Source organism: Bufo bufo, chromosome 3 (assembly GCF_905171765.1).
Source record: "Bufo bufo chromosome 3, aBufBuf1.1, whole genome shotgun sequence".
NCBI classification, from domain to species: Eukaryota; Metazoa; Chordata; class Amphibia; order Anura; family Bufonidae; genus Bufo; species Bufo bufo.
The window spans coordinates 5,925,548-5,947,545 of NC_053391.1; the positions used below are offsets into that span (position 1 = coordinate 5,925,548).

General features: G+C 52.1%; 2 protein-coding genes across 6 annotated transcripts in view; one reads left to right on the forward strand and one right to left on the reverse strand.

Annotated features, from left to right (window-relative positions):
• PLA1A (phospholipase A1 member A) overlaps positions 1 to 3,851 on the forward strand; it is a 23,263-nt gene extending 19,412 nt beyond the window's left edge. For 3 of the 4 annotated variants that reach the window (XM_040422823.1, XM_040422821.1, XM_040422822.1), the window contains 2 exons: positions 1,984 to 2,139; positions 3,109 to 3,851. In XM_040422823.1, coding sequence (XP_040278757.1) covers positions 1,984 to 2,139; positions 3,109 to 3,193 — 241 coding nt within the window. In that variant the 3' untranslated portion in view covers positions 3,194 to 3,851. The remainder of the gene's footprint in view (positions 1 to 1,983; positions 2,140 to 3,108) is intronic. The other variant, XR_005777395.1, reaches the window with a different exon arrangement.
• POPDC2 (popeye domain containing 2) lies at positions 3,801 to 18,083 on the reverse strand. 2 transcript variants are annotated; one of them, XM_040422824.1, is made up of 5 exons: positions 17,756 to 18,083; positions 11,544 to 12,045; positions 6,970 to 7,078; positions 6,211 to 6,690; positions 3,801 to 4,377 (listed from the first exon to the last, which is right to left on the reverse strand). In XM_040422824.1, exons 2-4 carry the CDS (start codon positions 12,029 to 12,031, stop codon positions 6,244 to 6,246), a joined length of 1,044 nt encoding a protein of 347 aa, XP_040278758.1. In that variant the 5' UTR covers positions 12,032 to 12,045; positions 17,756 to 18,083; the 3' UTR covers positions 3,801 to 4,377; positions 6,211 to 6,243. The 2 variants fall into 2 exon arrangements, with proteins under 2 accessions (XP_040278758.1, XP_040278759.1); XM_040422825.1 differs by having other exon boundaries at positions 6,336 to 6,690; positions 17,756 to 18,075.
• Between the last annotated feature and the right edge of the window lie 3,915 nt (positions 18,084 to 21,998).

Here is a 21,998-nt window from a genome sequence, read left to right on the forward strand (position 1 = left end):
CTGTATAATCTGTATGTAGTGAGCTCCCCCTAGTGGTGGCTGTATAATCTGTATGTAGTAAGCTCCCCCTAGTGGTGACTGTATAATCTGTATGCAGTGAGCTCCCCCTAGTGGTGGCTGTATAATCTGTATGTAGTAAGCTCCCCCTAGTGGTGACTGTATAATCTGTATGTAGTGAGCTCCCCCTAGTGGTGGCTGTATATTCTGTATGTAGTGAGCTCCCTCTAGTGGTGGCTGTATAATCTGTATGTAGTGAGCTCCCTCTAGTGGTGGCTGTATAATCTGTATGTAGTGAGCTCCCTCTAGTTGTGGCTGTATACTCTGTATGTAGTGAGCTCCCTCTAGTGGTGGCTGTATAATCTGTATGTAGTGAGCTCCCTCTAGTGGTGGCTGTGTAATATGTATGTAGTGAGCTCCCTCTAGTGGTGGCTGTATAATCTGTATGTAGTGAGCTCCCTCTAGTGGTGGCTGTATAATCTGTATGTAGTGAGCTCCCTCTAGTGGTGGCTGTATAATCTGTATGTAGTGAGCTCCCTCTAGTGGTGGCTGTGTAATATGTATGTAGTGAGCTCCCTCTAGTGGTGGCTGTATAATCTGTATGTAGTGAGCTCCCTCTAGTGGTGGCTGTATAATCTGTATGTAGTGAGCGCCCTCTAGTGGTGACTGTATGTAGTGAGCTCCCTCTAGTGGAGGCTGTATAATCTGTATGTAGTGAGCTCCCTCTAATGGTGGCTGTATAATCTGTATGTAGTGAGCTCCCTCTAGTGGTGGCTGTATAATCTGTATGTAGTGAGCTCCCTCTAGTGGTTGCTGTATAATCTGTATCTAGTGAGCTCCCTCTAGTGGTGTCTGTATAATCTGTAAATAGTGAGCTCCCTCTAGTGGTGGCTGTATAATCTGTATGTAGTGAGCTCCCCCTAGTGGTGGCTGTATAATCTGTATGTAGTAAGCTCCCCCTAGTGGTGACGGTATAATCTGTATGCAGTGAGCTCCCCCCAATGGTGGCTGTATAATCTGTATGTAGTGAGCTCCCCCTAGTGGTGACTGTATAATCTGTATGTAGTGAGCTCCCCCTAGTGGTGGCTGTATATTCTGTATGTAGTGAGCTCCCTCTAGTGGTGGCTGTATAATCTGTATGTAGTGAGCTCCCTCTAGTGGTGGCTGTATAATCTGTATGCAGTGATCTCCCTCTAGTTGTGGCTGTATACTCTGTATGTAGTGAGCTCCCTCTAGTGGTGGCTGTATAATCTGTATGTAGTGAGCTCCCTCTAGTGGTGGCTGTGTAATATGTATGTAGTGAGCTCCCTCTAGTGGTGGCTGTATAATCTGTATGTAGTGAGCGCCCTCTAGTGGTGACTGTATGTAGTGAGATCTCTCTAGTGGAGGCTGTATAATCTGTATGTAGTGAGCTCCCTCTAGTGGTGGCTGTATAATCTGTATGTAGTGAGCTCCCTCTAGTGGTGGCTGTATAATCTGTATGTAATGAGCTCCCTCTAGTGGTGGCTGTATAATCTGTATGTAGTCAGCTCCCTCTAGTGGCGGCTGTATAATCTGTATGTAGTGAGCTCCCCCTAGTGGTCCCTGGTTTATATTCTTGTTCTCTTTTATACACATTCGATATCTCGGAGGGTCGCTTATCTAATATGGGGACCTTTCTCTCCGGAAGCTTATTTCAGGGGAATGATTGAGAACGATTGGGCTGCTGCATTTTAACAGGCCCACTCCTTGTTCTCTTGAAGGTTACCAGCCTTTTAATGTGTCTGGCAGCAGTTTTCTCGGTCAAACCAAGCATGCATGTGTACGGAGGGATCGGGAGCGGTAGATGTTGGCGGGCCGGCTATAGAATGTTAGTGGGCGGGGGAGGGGCAGACGTATCTGTAGACTGCATGGTGATAGTGGCGCCCATTGGGATTTTACTCGCCTGATGTCTACGCGGGGGAGGGCCAGCTATTCTCATCACTAATTATCTTCACTCCCCTCAAGGCCCAAGCACACCCTGAACGGTCGGGGCCTGGCCGGCCACGGGACGCCCCTCTGCCGAGTTGACATGGTGGTCGTGCGCTCCAGCAGCTCATGGTTAAGAAGAAGAAAAGAGTTCAGCGGGACGCTGTGCCTGGCGGAGCTGCCCATGGGCGGCAGGTAGGTGTCTGGTGTCTCCTTCTGTGGGTTATATCTGCTCCAGGGAAAGCTGAGTGACCCCCACTAATAACGGAGTTCTTCCTTACATCATCTGGAGCAACCTTATGAGTTAAAGGGGTTGTCCGGGTTCAGCCCCCCCTGACTTGAGCTTTGGAGCTCTTCTTTTGTCCCTGCGCTGAATCGCGCATGCCAAAGGCATTTTGTGGAGTTTTGGTGACGAACCGCGCTCTCCTTCGGGCTGCCAGGTGGAGGCTTCTGCCCAGCAGTGAGCCCGGTGACGTCACCGACACTGATGGGCGGGCATTAGCGCTGCCCTAGCCTGTAAAAGAGCCGGTGATGTCATCGACCACACTGCTGGGCAGAAGCCTCCACCCAGCAGTGTGTTATGGTAAATTAAAGAGCCCTTGCCCTGCGCGATCCTGCACAGGCGAAATGAGAGCGTCTGAGCATGAACTGTCAGAGGGGCGGCCTGGGGGAAAGTATTGGTATGTCCCGGTTCAGCTCCGAACCCCAACGACCCCTTTACAGGGGCGGCCCGCTGGGCAGAACCCTGGGGGAGGGAACCAGGAGGAGAACCCAATGGTGTGTCGCAAACTTTTGTGTCAATTCTTCATCATATTCAAGATCTCTGCTTGCTGTCAGTGAATAAAAGCATTCTTGTTTACATCCAGAGGCTACAAATCCATTCTGACTTCCCACTTCTCACAGCTGAGGTTTTGTTACAAAGGTATCCAGTCTAGACAGGCAGACCCATCCGCTGCGCAAACCGCTCTCCTGTTTGTTACAGTGTATCAGTCTGGAGTGCCAGAGGATTGTGTAGGCTGGATGCAACTGCAACAAACTCTCAGCTGTGAGAAGTCCCAAGAAGCTCTCTTTCACTGTCAACAAGCAGAGGTCTTTACAACGGTGAGAGGAGTATGAGAGCGCTGAGACCCGGTCTTTTATAACGTTATATCGCTCTCTCTGCAGGCAGATGGTTTGTTTGCCGACGTTCGCGGACGGAGGACGTCAGACCCTGAATTTAGCTGAGAGCAGAAGCCGCCTCTGCCAGTGACCGACCACCCCCTGACCACCTACCTGCTGTACATAGACCAGGAGACACCGGCGAGGAGGTGACGTCTGTACAGGGCCGGTCATCGTGTCACCAGTGAGGACAGATTTCTAGCTGTCAGTGAGTGGAAACATTATTTCCTTGCCACTTGCCTTGTACTTCTCACAGCTGAGGTTTGTTACAATAGAATCTGGTCTGGAGAATCCTTTCCAGATTGATCCATTTTCCTTCCACTGATACTCACAGCAAGCTGAATGCATAACAGACTTGGTGTTTCAGACCTGCTTGCTGTCTGTGAATGAAAATATTCGTATCTTCATCCAGAGACTGAGAACAGGTCTCGACCTCATACATCTCACAGCTGAGGGTTTGTTACAATGTACTCTGTCTGGACCACGCTACGTCAGCAGCACAGATCTCACTCCTCTCCTGATAGTTTGTTACAATGTATCAGGCTGGAGTCCAGGCTTTTCTTCCCTAGTCTGGATACAATTGCAACAAACCCTCAGCTGCGAGACGTATTAGGCATGGATTGTGTTCCTATTCTCTCTCAGCAAGCAGAGGTCTTGAAAATGTTGAGGAAAGGAAACACAAACTGACAAAGTTCCACTTTTTACCAAATGCTTTGTGTCATTTTAATAAAGTTTATTCGTATTGTAAACGTGTCTCTATTGTAATCCACGGATTTGGGGGGCGCCACTCGCCGACAAGGGGCCATTGTGGGTGATCGGCCGGGGCGCCGTAATTTGGGTTGTGCCCTTTGTGTTGTCACTTGCAGTGCTGATAGAAATGCAGAGGAGGAGGCGCAGGAGGGTTCGTTACAATGTGTCACCCAGCAGCCTGCCGAGCGCTCTCCAGTATAACGGCGCAGGTCGCATTCTCTCTTTAGCGCCAATTCTTTTGCTCGCTGCATCCTACATAGTGAATGATGAGACTCCGTGTATCCATGGATGAACCGCGCGTCGTCTCCGCCCTGCGGGGGGCATCGTACATGCGGTGAGGGCGGAGCCACTGTCCATCTGTCTGTCATCCATTGTCGGCGAATTCACACTGGTGGTCTGTGCTCAGAGCGGGGGAGGGGTTCGGGCCGTTCATTGTTCCCTAAAGTTCTGGCGTTTGAGTTGGGGCCAGAGGAGCCCGTCCTCGAGACAGGAGGCGGGGGTGGCCCTGGTGCAGCACACTGGAGGCTGGAAGCAGAGAAGAGAGGTTATGGACATCATCGCAGGAGTCGGGGGAGCAGGGACTACTACAACCATCATCATGCAGGGTTCAGAGATGAGCCATCGAGAGCAGTATCCAGCTGTTGGGAAACTACAAGTCTCAGCAACACATGCTAGGAGTTGTAGTTACCCAAAAGGTTGCAGACCACTAATCTAGAACATGATTGTCTGTGGAGGTCACTGTTATGGGGGCACTGTGGAGGTCACTGTTATGGGGGATCTGTGGATGACACTGTTATGGGGGGGATCTGTGGATGACACTGTTATGGGGGCGCTGTGGATGTCACTGTTATGGGGGCGCTGTGGAGGTCACTGTTATGGGGGCGCTGTGGAGGTCACTGTTATGGGGGCGCTGTGGAGGTCACTGTTATAGGGGCACTGTGGATGTCACTGTTATGGGGGCGCTGTGGATGTCACTGTTATGGGGGCACTGTGGATGTCACTGTTATGGGGGCGCTGTGGATGTCACTGTTATGGGGGGGATCTGTGGATGACACTGTTATGGGGGCACTGTGGAGGTCACTGTTATGGGGGCGCTGTGGATGTCACTGTTATGGGGGGGATCTGTGGATGACACTGTTATGGGGGCACTGTGGAGGTCACTGTTATGGGGGCGCTGTGGATGTCACTGTTATGGGGGGGATCTGTGGATGACACTGTTATGGGGGCACTGTGGAGGTCACTGTTATGGGGGCACTGTGGAGGTCACTGTTATGGGGGCACTGTGGATGTCACTGTTATGGGGGCGCTGTGGAGGTCACTGTTATGGGGGCACTGTGGATGTCACTGTTATGGGGGCGCTGTGGAGGTCACTGTTATGGGGGCGCTGTGGAGGTCACTGTTATGGGGGCACTGTGGAGGTCACTGTTATGGGGGCGCTGTGGATGTCACTGTTATGGGGGCGCTGTGGATGTCACTGTTATGGGGGCGCTGTGGATGTCACTGTTATGGGGGCGCTGTGGATGTCACTGTTATGGGGGCACTGTGGATGTCACTGTTATGGGGGCGCTGTGGATGTCACTGTTATGGGGGCGCTGTGGAGGTCACTGTTATGAGGGCACTGTGGAGGTCACTGTTATGGGGGCACTGTGGAGGTCACTGTTATGGGGGCACTGTGGAGGTCACTGTTATGGGGGCACTGTGGAGGTCACTGTTATGGGGGCGCTGTGGATGTCACTGTTATGGGGGCGCTGTGGAGGTCACTGTTATGGGGGCGCTGTGGAGGTCACTGTTATGGGGGGCACTGTGGAGGTCACTGTTATGGGGGCGCTGTGGAGGTCACTGTTATGGGGGCACTGTTGATATATTTGTACATTTACTGATGTCCAGTATGACATGCACGGTCACCGCAGAGGTCACACCCTCCATGCTGGTGGGCAGGTTAGATGATACAACATGCAGACCCTCTGGTATATACATCTGTACTGCATAGTAACACCTCCACCTCTCTCCTACTGCTCGGCTCATGCATGTGTCAGTCTATACTGTGGTTTTGGCATTCTATTCATAGACAGTGCTGGCTGGCTATGCATGGCACTGAGGAGACAGAGGGTCACACTCACCAGCTGCGGCATGCCAGGGATGTTCACTAGTACGGGGTGAAACTCTAACCTCTTCTGGAGGAAAACAGAGGATCGGGGCCCCTCATGGGCAGCTGCACCCGAGGACCACCCCGGCTACATTAGTCCCCTGTAACTCGGCAGATACGCCTTCCATTCCCAGCTGAGGGCACAGGCGGGTTAGACAGAAGCACACAGACACACACACCCCCCGTGGAGGGGCAGGCAGGATGGTACTTACAGGGTGTGCCCATACCAGCCGCCTCGCCCCCTCTCACTTCATATACTCCCCCTCGCTCACATAATCCATAAAGGAACCCGGCAGCTCCGCAAAGTCCTCTAGAATGAGGCTACTGGAGTCCTCACCCAGATTTCCACTCTCAGGGCGAGAGCCCCTGACGCCCACTGGCTGGTGAGGAGGGGCAGCTGGTGCCTTATGTAGGGTGGCAGCAGCCTGCGGGTGGTCAGTGACCAGTCCTATGTCCCCCACAGGTTCTGACGACGGCCCCAGAACGTGGTAGAGGCTGGGCAGGCGGATGTCGAATCGGAGGCCAAACTTGGCAAAGAGCTTGTCGTTGAGCGCATAGAGTTTCTGAGAGATGTCGAAGCCGAGGAGCGCGGAGAAGAGGCGGGCGATGTACTTCTCCCGCGCCAGGAGCAGGTGCAGCTTCTTCCGCGGCCAGCTGATGTAGGTGCTGTCCGTCTCTGCTGTCAGCGTCACCTGGGGGAAGACAAAGCTGAGGCTTATACTACAGCCCCTATCATCTGCAGGATTTATTATCAAACCCCATTAAAGCTCCGCAGGGGTGGGGCCAAAATCCAGACCAATCACTGCCCTCTAGTGGCCACAGTGTGATAACAGCCAGTTATATACATGTTTCATTCAACACACGATGGACAGAGGCCTCTCAATGAAGACCACCTGCCCCTGTACCATGCTGGGGGGGTAGTCAGAGCCCTGCCCCCTGCTGATGACATCACTGAATGTTCTCCCCCTCACCTGGAATGTTCCTTCCTCTGAGGGCCGTATTGATTCCCACTCTGGAGAGTCCAGGAACTGGTACGGGAAGATGTAGTGTAAGAACTGGCCGTCCAGGCTCACCTTCACCCTACGACAGAGTACAGCAAGTAATTCAGGAGGACAGAGCGATGTTCTGCAGATCTATAGAGAGGTCAGAGGCGTAATAATCTGCAGGATATATCACTATGTATATGTCAGGAGGTAGAGAGGACAGAGCGATGTTCTGCAGATCTCTAGAGAGGTCAGAGGTGTAATAATCTGCAGGATATATCACTGTGTATCTGTCAGGAGGTAGAGAGGACAGAGCGATGTTCTGCAGATCTCTAGAGAGGTCCGAGGTGTAATAATCTGCAGGATATATCACTATGTATCTGTCAGGAGGTAGAGAGGACAGAGCAATGTTCTGCAGAGCTCTAGAGATCAGAGGTGTAATAATCTGCAGGATATATCACTATGTATCTGTCAGGAGGTAGAGAGGACAGAGCGATGTTCTGCAGATCTCTAGAGAGGTCCGAGGTGTAATAATCTGCAGGATATATCACTATGTATCTGTCAGGAGGTAGAGAGGACAGAGCGATGTTCTGCAGATCTCTAGAGAGGTCAGTGGTGTAATAATCTGCAGTACTGCATCCCAGTAGAAGTGCTCATTGTCTACCTGACTATTTGGCATCAGACACAGCAATGTTCTGGGTTATAGTCCTGCCCAATGTCTTCTGTAAATAAGCAGTACAGGGAGAAGCTAACCCCTTCTCTGCCCCTGACCACCAGAGATACTGGCATTAACCCCTTCTCTGCCCCTGACCACCAGAGATACTGACATTAACCCCTTCTCTGCCCCTGACCACCAGAGATACTGACATTAACCCCTTCTCTGCCCCTGATCACCAGAGATACTGACATTAACCCCTTCTCTGCCCCTAACCACCAGAGATACTAACATTAATCCCTTCTCTGCCCCTGACCACCAGAGATACTGGCATTAACCCCTTCTCTGCCCCTGACCACCAGAGATACTGACATTAATCCCTTCTCTGCCCCTGACCACCAGAGATACTGGCATTAACCCCTTCTCTGCCCCTGACCACCAGAGATACTGGCATTAACCCCTTCTCTGCCCCTGACCACCAGAGATACTGACATTAACCCCTTCTCTGCCCCTAACCACCAGAGATACTGACATTAATCCCTTCTCTGCCCCTGACCACCACAGACATTAACCCCTTCTCTTCCCCTGACCACCAGAGATACTGGCATTAACCCCTTCTCTGCCCCTGACCACCAGAGATACTGACATTAACCCCTTCTCTGCCCCTGACCACCAGAGATACTGGCATTAACCCCTTCTCTGCCCCTGACCACCAGAGATACTGACATTAACCCCTTCTCTGCCCCTGACCACCAGAGATACTGACATTAACCCCTTCTCTGCCCCTGATCACCAGAGATACTGACATTAACCCCTTCTCTGCCCCTAACCACCAGAGATACTAACATTAATCCCTTCTCTGCCCCTGACCACCAGAGATACTGGCATTAACCCCTTCTCTGCCCCTGACCACCAGAGATACTGACATTAATCCCTTCTCTGCCCCTGACCACCAGAGATACTGGCATTAACCCCTTCTCTGCCCCTGACCACCAGAGATACTGACATTAACCCCTTCTCTGCCCCTAACCACCAGAGATACTGACATTAATCCCTTCTCTGCCCCTGACCACCACAGACATTAACCCCTTCTCTTCCCCTGACCACCAGAGATACTGGCATTAACCCCTTCTCTGCCCCTGACCACCAGAGATACTGACATTAACCCCTTCTCTGCCCCTGACCACCAGAGATACTGACATTAACCCCTTCTCTGCCCCTGATCACCAGAGATACTGACATTAACCCCTTCTCTGCCCCTAACCACCAGAGATACTAACATTAATCCCTTCTCTGCACCTGACCACCAGAGATACTGGCATTAACCCCTTCTCTGCCCCTGACCACCAGAGATACTGACATTAATCCCTTCTCTGCCCCTGACCACCAGAGATACTGGCATTAACCCCTTCTCTGCCCCTGACCACCAGAGATACTGACATTAACCCCTTCTCTGCCCCTAACCACCAGAGATACTGACATTAATCCCTTCTCTGCCCCTGACCACCACAGACATTAACCCCTTCTCTTCCCCTGACCACCAGAGATACTGGCATTAACCCCTTCTCTGCCCCTGACCACCAGAGATACTGACATTAACCCCTTCTCTGCCCCTGACCACCAGAGATACTGACATTAATCCCTTCTCTGCCCCTGACCACCAGAGACATTAACATTAACCCCTTCTCGGCCCCTGACCACCAGAGATACTGGCATTAACCCCTTCTCTGCCCCTAACCACCAGAGATACTAACATTAATCCCTTCTCTGCCCCTGACCACCAGAGATACTGGCATTAACCCCTTCTCTGCCCCTGACCACCGGAGATACTGACAATCCCTTCTCTGCCCCTGACCACCAGAGATACTGGCATTAACCCCTTCTCTGCCCCTGACCACCAGAGATACTGACATTAATCCCTTCTCTGCCCCTGACCACCAGAGACATTAACATTAACATTAACCCCTTCTCTGCCCCTGACCACCAGAGATACTGACATTAACCCCTTCTCTGCCCCTAACCACCAGAGATACTGACATTAATCCCTTCTCTGCCCCTGACCACCAGAGACATTAACATTAACCCCTTCTCGGCCCCTGACCACCAGAGATACTGGCATTAACCCCTTCTCTGCCCCTAACCACCAGAGATACTAACAATAATCCCTTCTCTGCCCCTGACCACCAGAGATACTGGCATTAACCCCTTCTCTGCCCCTGACCACCGGAGATACTGACAATCCCTTCTCTGCCCCTGACCACCAGAGATACTGGCATTAACCCCTTCTCTGCCCCTGACCACCAGAGATACTGACATTAATCCCTTCTCTGCCCCTGACCACCAGAGATACTGGCATTAACTCCTTCTCTGCCCCTGACCACCAGAGATTCTGGCATTAACCCCTTTTCTGCCCCTAACCGCCAGAGATACTGACATTAATCCCTTCTCTGCCCCTGACCACCAGAGATACTGACATTAATCCCTTCTCTGCCCCTGACCACCAGAGATACTGGCATTAACTCCTTCTCTGCCCCTGACCACCAGAGATACTGGCATTAACCCCTTCTCTGCCCCTGACCACCAGAGATACTGAGATTAATCCCTTCTCTGCCCCTGACCACCAGAGACACTAACATTAACCCCTTCTCTGCCCCTGACCACCAGAGATACTGGCATTAACCCCTTCTCTTCCCCTAACCACCAGAGATACTAACATTAATCCCTTCTCTGCCCCTGACCACCAGAGATACTGACATTAATCCCTTCTTTGCCCCTGACCACCAGAGATACTGGCATTAACCCCTTCTCTGCCCCTGACCACCAGAGATACTGACATTAATCCCTTCTCTGCCCCTGACCACCAGAGATACTGGCATTAACTCCTTCTCTGCCCCTGACCACCAGAGATACTGACATTAATCCCTTCTCTGCCCCTGACCACCAGAGACATTAACATTAACCCCTTCTCTGCCCCTGACCACCAGAGATACTGGCATTAACCCCTTCTCTGCCCCTAACCACCAGAGATACTAACATTAATCCCTTCTCTGCCCCTGACCACCAGAGATACTGGCATTAACCCCTTCTCTGCCCCTGACCACCAGAGATACTGACAATCCCTTCTCTGCCCCTGACCACCAGAGATACTGACATTAACCCCTTCTCTGCCCCTGACCACCAGAGATACTGGCATTAACCTCTTCTCTGCCCCTAACCACCAGAGATACTGGCATTAACCCCTTATCTGCCCCTGACCACCAGAGATACTGTCAATCCCTTCTCTGCCCCTGACCACCAGAGATACTGGCATTAACCCCTTCTCTGCCCCTGACCACCAGAGATACTGACATTAATCCCTTCTCTGCCCCTGACCACCAGAGATACTGGCATTAACTCCTTCTCTGCCCCTGACCACCAGAGATACTGGCATTAACCCCTTCTCTGCCCCTGAACACCAGAGATACTGGCTTTAACCCATTCTCTGCCCCTGACCACCAAAGATAATGACATTAACCCATTCTCTGCCCCTGACCACCAGAGATACTGAAATTAACCCCTTCTCTGCCCCTGACCACCAGAGATTACCAGGGATACAGATATTAACCCTTCCCTGCCCAAGACTACCAGGGATACAGACATTAACCCTTCCCTGCCCTAGATCACCAGGGATGGTGTTATTAACCTCTTTACTGTCTTTGACAGTGTTTCAGAAACTAACCCCTTCTCAGCGCTAGACCCCCAAGGATGTTACTATGAACCTATTAACTACCCTGGGTAATTATTTGGAGTTATGCAGCAATATCGACTTATTGTCCAGTTTACAGGGTGCGACGCCCGGGTCACTAACTGTCCCAGTTAAGGTTAAAGTGGAGAGTGGCCCTGTCCTGTGAGCACCCTGGGGACCTACCTCCCAGAGATGAGAAGAGACAGCCGGTCAATCGGGGTCTTGCCCTCCAGGGCGTAGCTTTGGTCTGCACTCAGTGAATGGACCTCCATGCCGCTGCCGTGAGCGATCTCTTTGAAGATAGGCAGCGGCACCTGCAGCGGTTTGTACACAGTCTGGTAGAGGGTATCATAGTCCACTCCATAGGATTCTCTGCGCAGTCGGTAGATGAGATGAGCGATCTGGACAAGGGAGGCTGTCGTTAACAGCGCATTCCAGACCACCATGTCCACCCCGCAGGCCCACAGCCAGCTCCAGAGCAGCATGCAGAAGAAACCAGCCGAAAACAGCACAAAGACGTAGATGCAACCCAAGACTCCGCTGCCACCCATGAATGCCAGCAAGAGAATAAGGCTGGCCATGTGGAACATGCTGCCCTCCATGTAGGACCTCCACCCCACACATTGGGGGACAAAAAAGAGGTGGTCAATCGTCGTACCGGAGGCCGCCATCTTACCTTCTTCACCTGGGAAGAAAAAATAGATGACAGGTCACCAGTACAAGAAGTTCTGACCAGGAACTAGGAATGTCAGGGAGCAGAAAAAGGACGGACTCATCCAGTCATAGTGTTTATCACTAGAGGGAGCTCCCTACATACAGATTATACAGCCACCACTAGAGGGAGCTCCCTACATACAGATTATACAGCCACCACTAGAGGGAGCTCACTACATACAGAATATACAGCCACCACTAGAGGGAGCTCACTACATACAGATTATACAGCCACCACTAGAGTGAGCTCACTACATACAGATTATACAGTCACCACTAGAGGGAGCTCACTACATACAGATTATACAGACACCACTAGAGGGAGCTCACTACATACAGATTATACAGACACCACTAGAGGGAGCTCACTACTTTCAGATCATACAGCCACCACTAGAGGGAGCTCACTACATACAGAATATACAATCACCACTAGAGGGAGCTCACTACATACAGATTATACAGTCACCACTAGAGGGAGCTCACTACATACAGATTATACAGCCACCACTAGAGGGAGCTCACTACATACAGATTATACAGCCACCACTAGAGGGAGCTCACTACATACAGATTACAGAGTCACCACTAGAGGGAGCTCACTACATAGAGATTATACAGCCACCACTAGAGGGAGCTCACTACATACAGATTATACAGCCACCACTAGAGGGAGCTCACTACATACAGATTATACAGCCACCACTAGAGGGAGCTCACTACATACAGATTATACAGCCACCACTAGAGGGAGCTCACTACATACAGATTATACTACTACCACTAGGGGGAGCTCACTACATACAGATTATACAGTCACCACTAGAGGGAGCTCACTACATACAGATTATATAGCCACCACTAGAGGGAGCTCACTACATACAGATTATACAGCCACCACTAGAGGGAGCTCACTACATACAGATTATACAGTCACCACTAGAGGGAGCTCACTACATACAGATTATACAGCCACCACTAGAGGGAGCTCACTACATACAGATTATACAGTCACCACTAGAGGGAGCTCACTACATACAGATTATACAGCCACCACTAGAGGGAGCTCACTACATACAGATTATACAGTCACCACTAGAGGGAGCTCACTACATACAGATCATACAACCACCACTAGAGGGAGCTCACTACATACAGATTATACAGCCACCACTAGAGGGAGCTCACTACATACAGATTATACAGTCACCACTAGAGGGAGATCACTACATTATTATCCCACAGTACTGATTTATTTTCCCATAGCACTGGCTTATTATCTAATAGCACTAACTTATTATTCCATAGCACTGGTTAATTATCTCATAGGACATGCTTATTATCTGATAGCACTGGCTTATTATTCTATAGCACTGTCTTATCTCATAGCACTGGCTTATTATCTCATAGCTCAGACTTATTATCCCATAGCACTGACTTATCTTATAGCACTGGCTTATCTCATAGCACTGGCTTATTATCTCATAGCACTGACTTATTATCTCATAGCACTGGCTTATTATCTCATAGAACTGACATAATCTCAAGATAATTTGTAGAAAGCCTGACATTTTTTTCAGGCGCTGTGTAACTTGGCATGAAGTGGTCAGTAGTATACAATGAGCCACGGCTGCTGTGATGAGTGTAATAAATGGCAGCAGGATCTGAGTCGTTCTAATGAAGATGTGTAATTCCCAGGCTTTGGAGGGATCATTTCTGGAGATCTTATAATACACAGTGTAAATACGTTAGTGAAGCCTCCACTCCGCTGCGCGGCCCGGTCATTGCTGCTGGTACTGATGAGGGTGTAGGTGGGTGCAGTGTATTAGACCGATGCCACCGTCCTGCAGCCTGTGCCAGAGTAACCCCAATCATTCCCAAATACTGCCCCCCACTTCCGGGCTCACAGAAACTCAAGCACCATCAATTCTACAATTTATTATTGCTGTCAGTGAATGGGAATTTTTTTTTGTTTACATCTAGAGGCAGAAAATTCACCCTGACCTAAGTCTTTTCACAGCTGAGGATTGGTTCCAATGTCCCAGTGAAGGCAACCGTAGAGCAAATTTCTGTCATGTCCGGACCTGGACTCTAGGCTGATAGCTCTCTATAAGCACTCATTTACACGACTGTATAGAAGGGCACTGTCCGTGTGAATCCTCGTATCACGGATGCGGACGCAATGGCTATGCAATCCTCAAGATACGGTGCAGTGCGGAGTGGAGGCACGGATCAGAAGTCCACGGAAGCCTCCGCACCGCAAAAGACGACCGTCACATATATCTTTGGCCGTATATAGTGGATTGCGGACCCATTCAAGTCAATAGGTCCGTGCAAGCTGCAGGCCCTTTCCTCACACAATGTTAGCTCTGCACCTCCGCAATCCACCGGCCTCGGGGGCAAATAAATCTGCACCGTCCTATGGTAATACCCTCCAGCTCCCTCTCCTCTGTCAGTCTTCACTATTCATGTCAGTAGTACTTCTATATCCTTCCCAGACATCGCAGATCATGGGACTGTGGGACGACACAGAATATAGTGAATGTGAGATATGACATGTAATCTATGTACTTATCATCAGTAATAACACTGCATATATGTGACCTATGGGGGCTCCTGGGGGGAGAGAACTGGGACCTATGGGGGCTCCTGGGGGAAGAGAACTGTGACCTATGGGGGCTCCTGGGGGAAGAGAACTGTGACCTATGGGGGCTCCTGGGGGGAGAGAACTGGGACCTATGGGGGCTCCTGGGGGGAGAGAACTGGGACCTATGGGGGCTCCTGGGGGAAGAGAACTGTGACCTATGGGGGCTCCTGGGGGATGAGAACTGACCTATGGGGGCTCCTGGGGGAAGAGAACTGTGACCTATGGGGGCTCCTAGGGGAAGAGAACTGTGACCTATGGGGGCTCCTGGGGGGAGAGAACTGGGACCTATGGGGGCTCCTGGGGGGAGAGAACTGGGACCTATGGGGGCTCCTGGGGGAAGAGAACTGTGACCTATGGGGGCTCCTGGGCGGAGAGAACTGGGACCTATGGGGGCTCCTGGGGGGAGAGAACTGGGACCTATGGGGGCTCCTGGGGGAAGAGAACTGTGACCTATGGGGGCTCCTGGGGGATGAGAACTGACCTATGGGGGCTCCTGGGGGAAGAGAACTGGGACTTATGGGGGCTCCTGGGGGAAGAGAACTGTGACCTATGGGGGCTCCTGGGGGAAGAGAACTGTGACCTATGGGGGCTCCTGGGGGGAGAGAACTGGGACCTATGGGGGCTTCTGGGGGAAGAGAACTGGGACCTATGGGGGCTCCTGGGGGAAGAGAACTGTGACCTATGGGGGCTCCTGGGGGAAGAGAACTGTGACCTATGGGGGCTCCTGGGGGAAGAGAACTGTGACCTATGGGGGCTCCTGGGGGAAGAGAACTGTGACCTATGGGGGCTCCTAGGGGAAGAGAACTGTGACCTATGGGGGCTCCTGGGGGAAGAGAACTGTGACCTATGGGGGCTCCTAGGGGAAGAGAACTGTGACCTATGGGGGCTCCTAGGGGAAGAGAACTGTGACCTATGGGGGCTCCTAGGGGAAGAGAACTGTGACCTATGGGGGCTCCTAGGGGAAGAGAACTGTGACCTATGGGGGCTCCTGGGGGAAGAGAACTGTGACCTATGGGGGCTCCTAGGGGAAGAGAACTGTGACCTATGAGGGCTCCTGGGGGAAGAGAACTGTGACCTATGGGGGCTCCTGGGGGGAGAGAACTGGGACCTATGGGGGCTTCTGGGGGAAGAGAACTGTGACCTATGGGGGCTTCTGGGGGAAGAGAACTGTGACCTATGGGGGCTCCTGGGGGGAGAGAACTGTTACCTATGAGGGCTCCTGGGGGAAGAGAACTGTGACCTATGGGGGCTCCTGGGGGAAGAGAACTGTGACCTATGGGGGCTCCTGGGGGAAGAGAACTGTGACCTATGGGGGCTTCTGGGGGAAGAGAACTGTGACCTATGGGGGCTTCTGGGGGAAGAGAACTGTGACCTATGGGGGCTCCTGAAGAAAGGAAATGTGACCTATGAGGCTCCTGGGGGAGGGTAATTGATTTATTAGGCCTACTCAGGGACGGGAGCGGAGATCTATGGGGCTCCTGGGGGGACAAGAGCTGTGAACTATGGGGCACCTAGGGGGACGGGAGCTGTGATCTATGGGGCTCCTAGGGGGACGGGAGCTGTGATCTATGGGGCTCCTAGGGGGACAAGAGCTGTGAACTATGGGGCTCCTGGGGGGACGGGAGCTTTGATCTGTGGCGCTCCTGGGGGGACGGGAGCTGTGATCTATGGGGCCCCTAGGGGGACAAGAGCTGTGATCTGTGGTGCTCCTAGGGGGAAGGGAGCTGTGATCTATGAGGCTCCTGGGGGACGGGAGCTGTGAACTATGGAGCTCCTGGGGGGACGGGGGCTGTGAACTATAGGGCTCCTAGGGGGACGGGAGCTGTGATCTATGGGGCTCCTGGGGGTACAGGGGCTGTGATCTATGGGGCCCCTAGGGGGACAAGAGCTGTGATCTGTGGTGCTCCTAGGGGGAAGGGAGCTGTGATCTATGAGGCTCCTGGGGGACGGGGGCTGTGATCTATGGGGCTCCTGGGGGGACGGGAGCTGTGATCTATGGGGCTCCTGGAGGGACGGGAGCTGTGATCTATGGGGCCCCTAGGGGGACAAGAGCTGTGATCTGTGGTGCTCCTAGGGGGAAGGGAGCTGTGATCTATGAGGCTCCTGGGGGACGGGAGCTGTGATCTATGGGGCTCCTGGGGGGACGGGGGCTGTGATCTATGGGGCTCCTGGGTGGATGGGAGCTGTGATCTATGGGGCTCCTGGGGGTATGGGGGCTGTGAACTATGGGGCTCCTAGGGGGACGGGAGCTGTGATCTATGGGGCTCCTGGGGGTACAGGGGCTGTGATCTATGGGGCCCCTAGGGGGACAAGAGCTGTGATCTGTGGTGCTCCTAGGGGGAAGGGAGCTGTGATCTATGAGGCTCCTGGGGGACGGGAGCTGTGATCTATGGGGCTCCTGGGGGGACGGGGGCTGTGATCTATGGGGCTCCTGGGGGGACGGGGGCGGAGATCTATGGGGCTCCTGGGGGGACGGGGGTTGTGATCTATGGGGCTCCTGGGTGGATGGGAGCTGTGATCTATGGGGCTCCTGGGGGTATGGGAGCTGTGATCTATGGGGCTCCTGGGGGGACGGGGGCTGTGATCTATGGGGCTCCTGGGGGGACGGGAGCTGTGATCTATGGGGCTCCTGGGGGTACGGGGGCTGTGATCTATGGGGCTCCTGGGGGGACGGGAGCTGTGATCTATGGGGCTCCTGGGGGTACGGGGGTTGTGATCTATGGGGCTCCTGGGGGGACGGGAGCTGTGATCTATGGGGCCTCGGCGGGGGGGATCAGAACATACTGCATGAGCGACGTACACAGATTACAGCCTCACATCATATAAAAGCTGCGATATTCTGCAGAGTGTCTGTCCCATGTGTAACGTTCTGTTGCTGTGTGCAGGAGGAGGGTCACACATTGCAGCAGGGCAGTGGTATAGGGTGTAAACCAGAGCGTAGCTTTCCATTTCACCAGCATGATAGTTGGCAATGTGGTCAGGGGCCCCTTAGGGTGGCCCTTACCCGACGGCCCGGCTTCTATGGGTGTCTTACCTCTAACAGCGTAGGACTGGGGGTTCTGAGCCTGGAATATACTGGGACCAAATGGAGAGCAGTGGTGCCTGGGATCAGCGTCTGTCCATGGAGGCCGAGATCACCCTGCGAAGAGTCCCCACATCCCGTGGTCTCCGGTCGGTCCCTTCGATCCTACTGTGCAGGAGACACAACCGTCTATGGCACAACAGGCAGCAGCCAGGGCTCTGGAATGTCTCTGTCCTGGAGACAGCTTGAAGAGACACCCCAGCTGTATGGCCATGTTTGGAGTTGAAATCCAAGAAGGGCGCAGAGAGATAGCGAGCAGGCTCTTGAGATTGCAGAGGCCCACAACACAGATTACAGGGTGCCCCGGCCCCCGCTGCAGCTACTGCACTACTCCGGCCCCGAGGCTTAAAGGGACCCCAAACTCTTCTATTTACACTGCAGGTGAAACAAATCTATTGCCCCCTGTTATCAGCAAGGAGGGGCCGACCGTAAGACGCAGTATTTTATAAAGTGCAGAAAAAAAACTGATGTTTTGGACAATGGTACTGCTCACACAGCTGAGGGTTCGTTACAATGTATCAGTGTAGACAATGCTTGATCAGCGCAACACAGTAGCAGCACAAATCTCTGTCCTGCCCTGGACTCCAGGCTGTTACTCACACTGATACATTGTAACAAAATTGTGCTTCAGCCTCTAGGTGTAAACAAGAACATTTCCATTCACTGTTGGCAAGCAGAAGTGGAAACCTGAAAGTCTGTTGGAGAGCTGCAGAACTGCTATACATGATACAGGGGCTGATGGGAATGTGCCTGGAAATACTGCCGGCTTCACACTCGTCACTGGACGGCACATTTAGCTGAAAACTGTGGAGCTCACTTGTCTGCTTTGGTGTGCTGGGACAGAGTCAGCAGAGTCATCTCATCATTAGAAGGAGGGGTCAGTAGAGTCACAACATTATCACAACAGGGTGGGGTCAGCAAAGTCATCTTATTATCATTAGAGGGAGGGGTCAGCAGAGTCATCTCAACTAAAGGGAGAGGTCAGCAGAGTCATCTCAACTAAAGGGAGGGGTCAGCAGAGTCATCTCATTATCATTAGGGGGTGGGGTCAGCAGAGTCATCTCAACTAAAGGGAGGGGTCAGCAGAGTCATCTCAACTAAAGGGAGGGTTCAGCAGAGTCATCTCATTATCATTAGGGGGTGGGGTCAGCAGAGTCATCTCAACTAAAGGGAGGGGTCAGCAGAGTCATCTCAACTAAAGGGAGGGTTCAGCAGAGTCATCTCATTATCATTAGGGGGTGGGGTCAGCAGAGTCATCTCAACTAAAGGGAGGGGTCAGCAGAGTCATCTCAACTAAAGGGAGGGTTCAGCAGAGTCATCTCATTATCATTAGGGGGTGGGGTCAGTAGAGTCATCTCAACTAAAGGGAGGGGTCAGCAGAGTCATCTCATTATCATTAGGGGGAGGGGTCAGTAGAGTAATCTCATAACTAGAGGGAGGGGTCAGCAGAGTCATCTCATTATCATTAGAGGGAGGGGTCAGGAAAGTAATCTCATTATCATTAGAGGGCGGGGTCAGCAGAGTCATCTCATTATCATTAGAGGGTGGGGTCAGCAGAGTCATCTCATTATCATTAGAGGGCGGGGTCAGCAGAGTCATCTCATTATCATTAGAGGGAGGGGTCAGCGGAGTCATCTCATTATCATTAGAGGGCGGGGTCAGCAGAGTCATCTCATTATCATTAGAGGGCGGGGTCAGCAGAGTCACCCCTTTGTAATTAGAAGGCAATTCACTATCAGGATGTCTTTGGAGTGTGGGAGGAAACCCCCACGTACCCGGGGAGAACATGCAAACTCCATGCAGATGTTGTCCTTGGTTCTGAATCTACAACTCCCAGAATCCTCTTTTCACTTCTATGAGAGGTACAAGAATGACTGAGTAAGTGTGCATGCTGGGAGTTGTAGTCTCACAGCAGCTGGAGTGGCTTACGGTTAATGAAAACCCAAAAGTCAGGATCTCAGAAAACTAGAATACTGTGAAAAAGTTCAATCTTGTAGACTGATGGGGGGAGATTTATCAGGCCAGGCGCTGTCCCCTGCGCTGCTTTCCCCTGCGCATGCCCAGTCCGTGCTCCTAAACATGAGGATGCGACGGCTCAGAGGGTCCGCAGACTTCTGGCTTCATTTGATGTAAAGGAAGGTAAATGCGTCGGGCGGCTGGTAATGTCCCTTCCCCTCCATGACACGCCCCTTCCCTCATATACCACGCCCCTTCCCACCTATGCCACGCCCCTTCCCGTCCATGACACGCCCCTTTCAAAAAATGTCATGCCCCTTTAAGCAAAGTAATAAGGGTTGTGTAAAAGTAGGGAGATGTGACAATTTTTTTAAAAAAAAAGTTGCAGTTAAAACACACAGTTTGCACCTTTTTAGGCACAAGAGAGACGATAAATCTCCCCATGGTGTCGCACTCTAATCAGCCAACCAACAGAAAACACCTGCAAAGGTTTCCTAAGCCTTTAAATGGTCCCTCAGTCTGCTTCAGTAGGTTACACAATCATGGGGAAGACTGCTGACTAGACAGTTGTCCAGAAGACAGTCACTGACGGCCTCCACAAGGATAGGAAGCCACAGAAAGTCATTAGATTCTGGCTGCATCCAAGCATATCCATGGAAGGTTTAGTGGAAGGAAAACGAGTGGTAGAAAAAGGTGCACCGCAGCCGTGGAATGGTTGACAGGAAAAGCCACTCAAGGATTCGGGGGAGATTCACAAGGAGCGACTGCAGGAGCCACAGACGTCTCCAGAACATGGGCTACCACCAGAAGCGTCTCACCTGGGCTCAGGAGAAGAAGGACTGGACTGTCCCTCAGTGTCCACAGTCCTGTTTTCAGATGAAAGAAGATTTTACATTTCATTTGGAAATGAAGGTCCCAGAGTCTGGAGGAAGAGGCCCAGGTCCCAGAGGAAGAGGCCCAGGTCCCAGAGGAAGAGGCCCAGTCCGAGCTGCCTGAGGTCCAGTGTGAAGGTTCAGGGAGCCATGTCGTCTGCTGGTCCACTGTGTTATATCACGTCTACCACGAAATATAAGAGCGATCCCTACTTCCCTCTGCTGAGAAGCTTCACGGAGCAGGACTGGGCGATAAAGTACCAACACCTGGAGTAATAACCACAGTATCATAGAGAGAGAATCTATGGGAGACACCAGACCCAGCTATGTAGACGAGCTGAAGGCCACCTGGGCCTCCATAACACCTCCGCCATGTCACAGGCTGATCACCTCCATAACACATTAATGCAACCATACAGTAAAATATATATATATATACTAGCAGAAGGACCCGGGTATATTACATCTATTTCATTTAATGTTCGTGTGTGTCGTTAAAAGCCAGTATCCCCCCTTAACAGTGACTTCCACAGCACCTGTCACCAGTGGCGTGCCTACGGTGTTTGGCACCCGGGGCGGGTCATTTCTCTGGCACCCCCCCCCCCAATACTTGACCACCTACCTCTTACATCCAAGGACATCTCCTGTCATGTAGACCTTCTCTTTCCTCTTCTCCTCCGTTAGACCCAGACCACCATGGCAAATTCTTTCAGCCGCATCTCGTCTCTACAGTTTGTAACACAGACACGTTAGATTTCTCAATTTTTCCATCAACCTCCCCATCCTGGTGCCCCCACAGTGTCCTCCTGCTGCCACCCCCAATACTGTGCCCGTTGTGCCCCCCAATGCCCCAGGTACGATACTGCTGAAAACATAGTGACCCTAATAGACATAATTGGGGTCATTTATCAAACTGGTGTAAAGTAGAACTGGATTTCCAAAAGAGCTGTCAAATATGAAAGGTGGAATCTGATTGGTTGCTATGGGCGACTAAGCCAGTTCTACTGTACACCAGTTTGATAAATTACCCCAAATGTCCTATAGTGTCCACAGCAGTTATAATGTCCCCTAGAGACCCCCAGTAATAATAACACCCTATACTGTGCTCCAGGTAATAATCCCTGTATAGTGTCCCCAGAAATAATAGAATGGCCCCTACAGTGCCTCCCCAATAGCAACACCCCCCATGCTGCCCCCCACACAGTAGTGTCCCCCACGCTGCCCCCCACATAGTATTGTCCCCCACGCTGCCCCCCCACACTGCCCCCCACGCTGCCCCCCACACAGTAGTGTCCCCCACGCTGCCCCCCCCCACTGCCCCCCACAGTGTTCCCCACGCTGTCCCCCACACAGTAGTGTCCCCCACG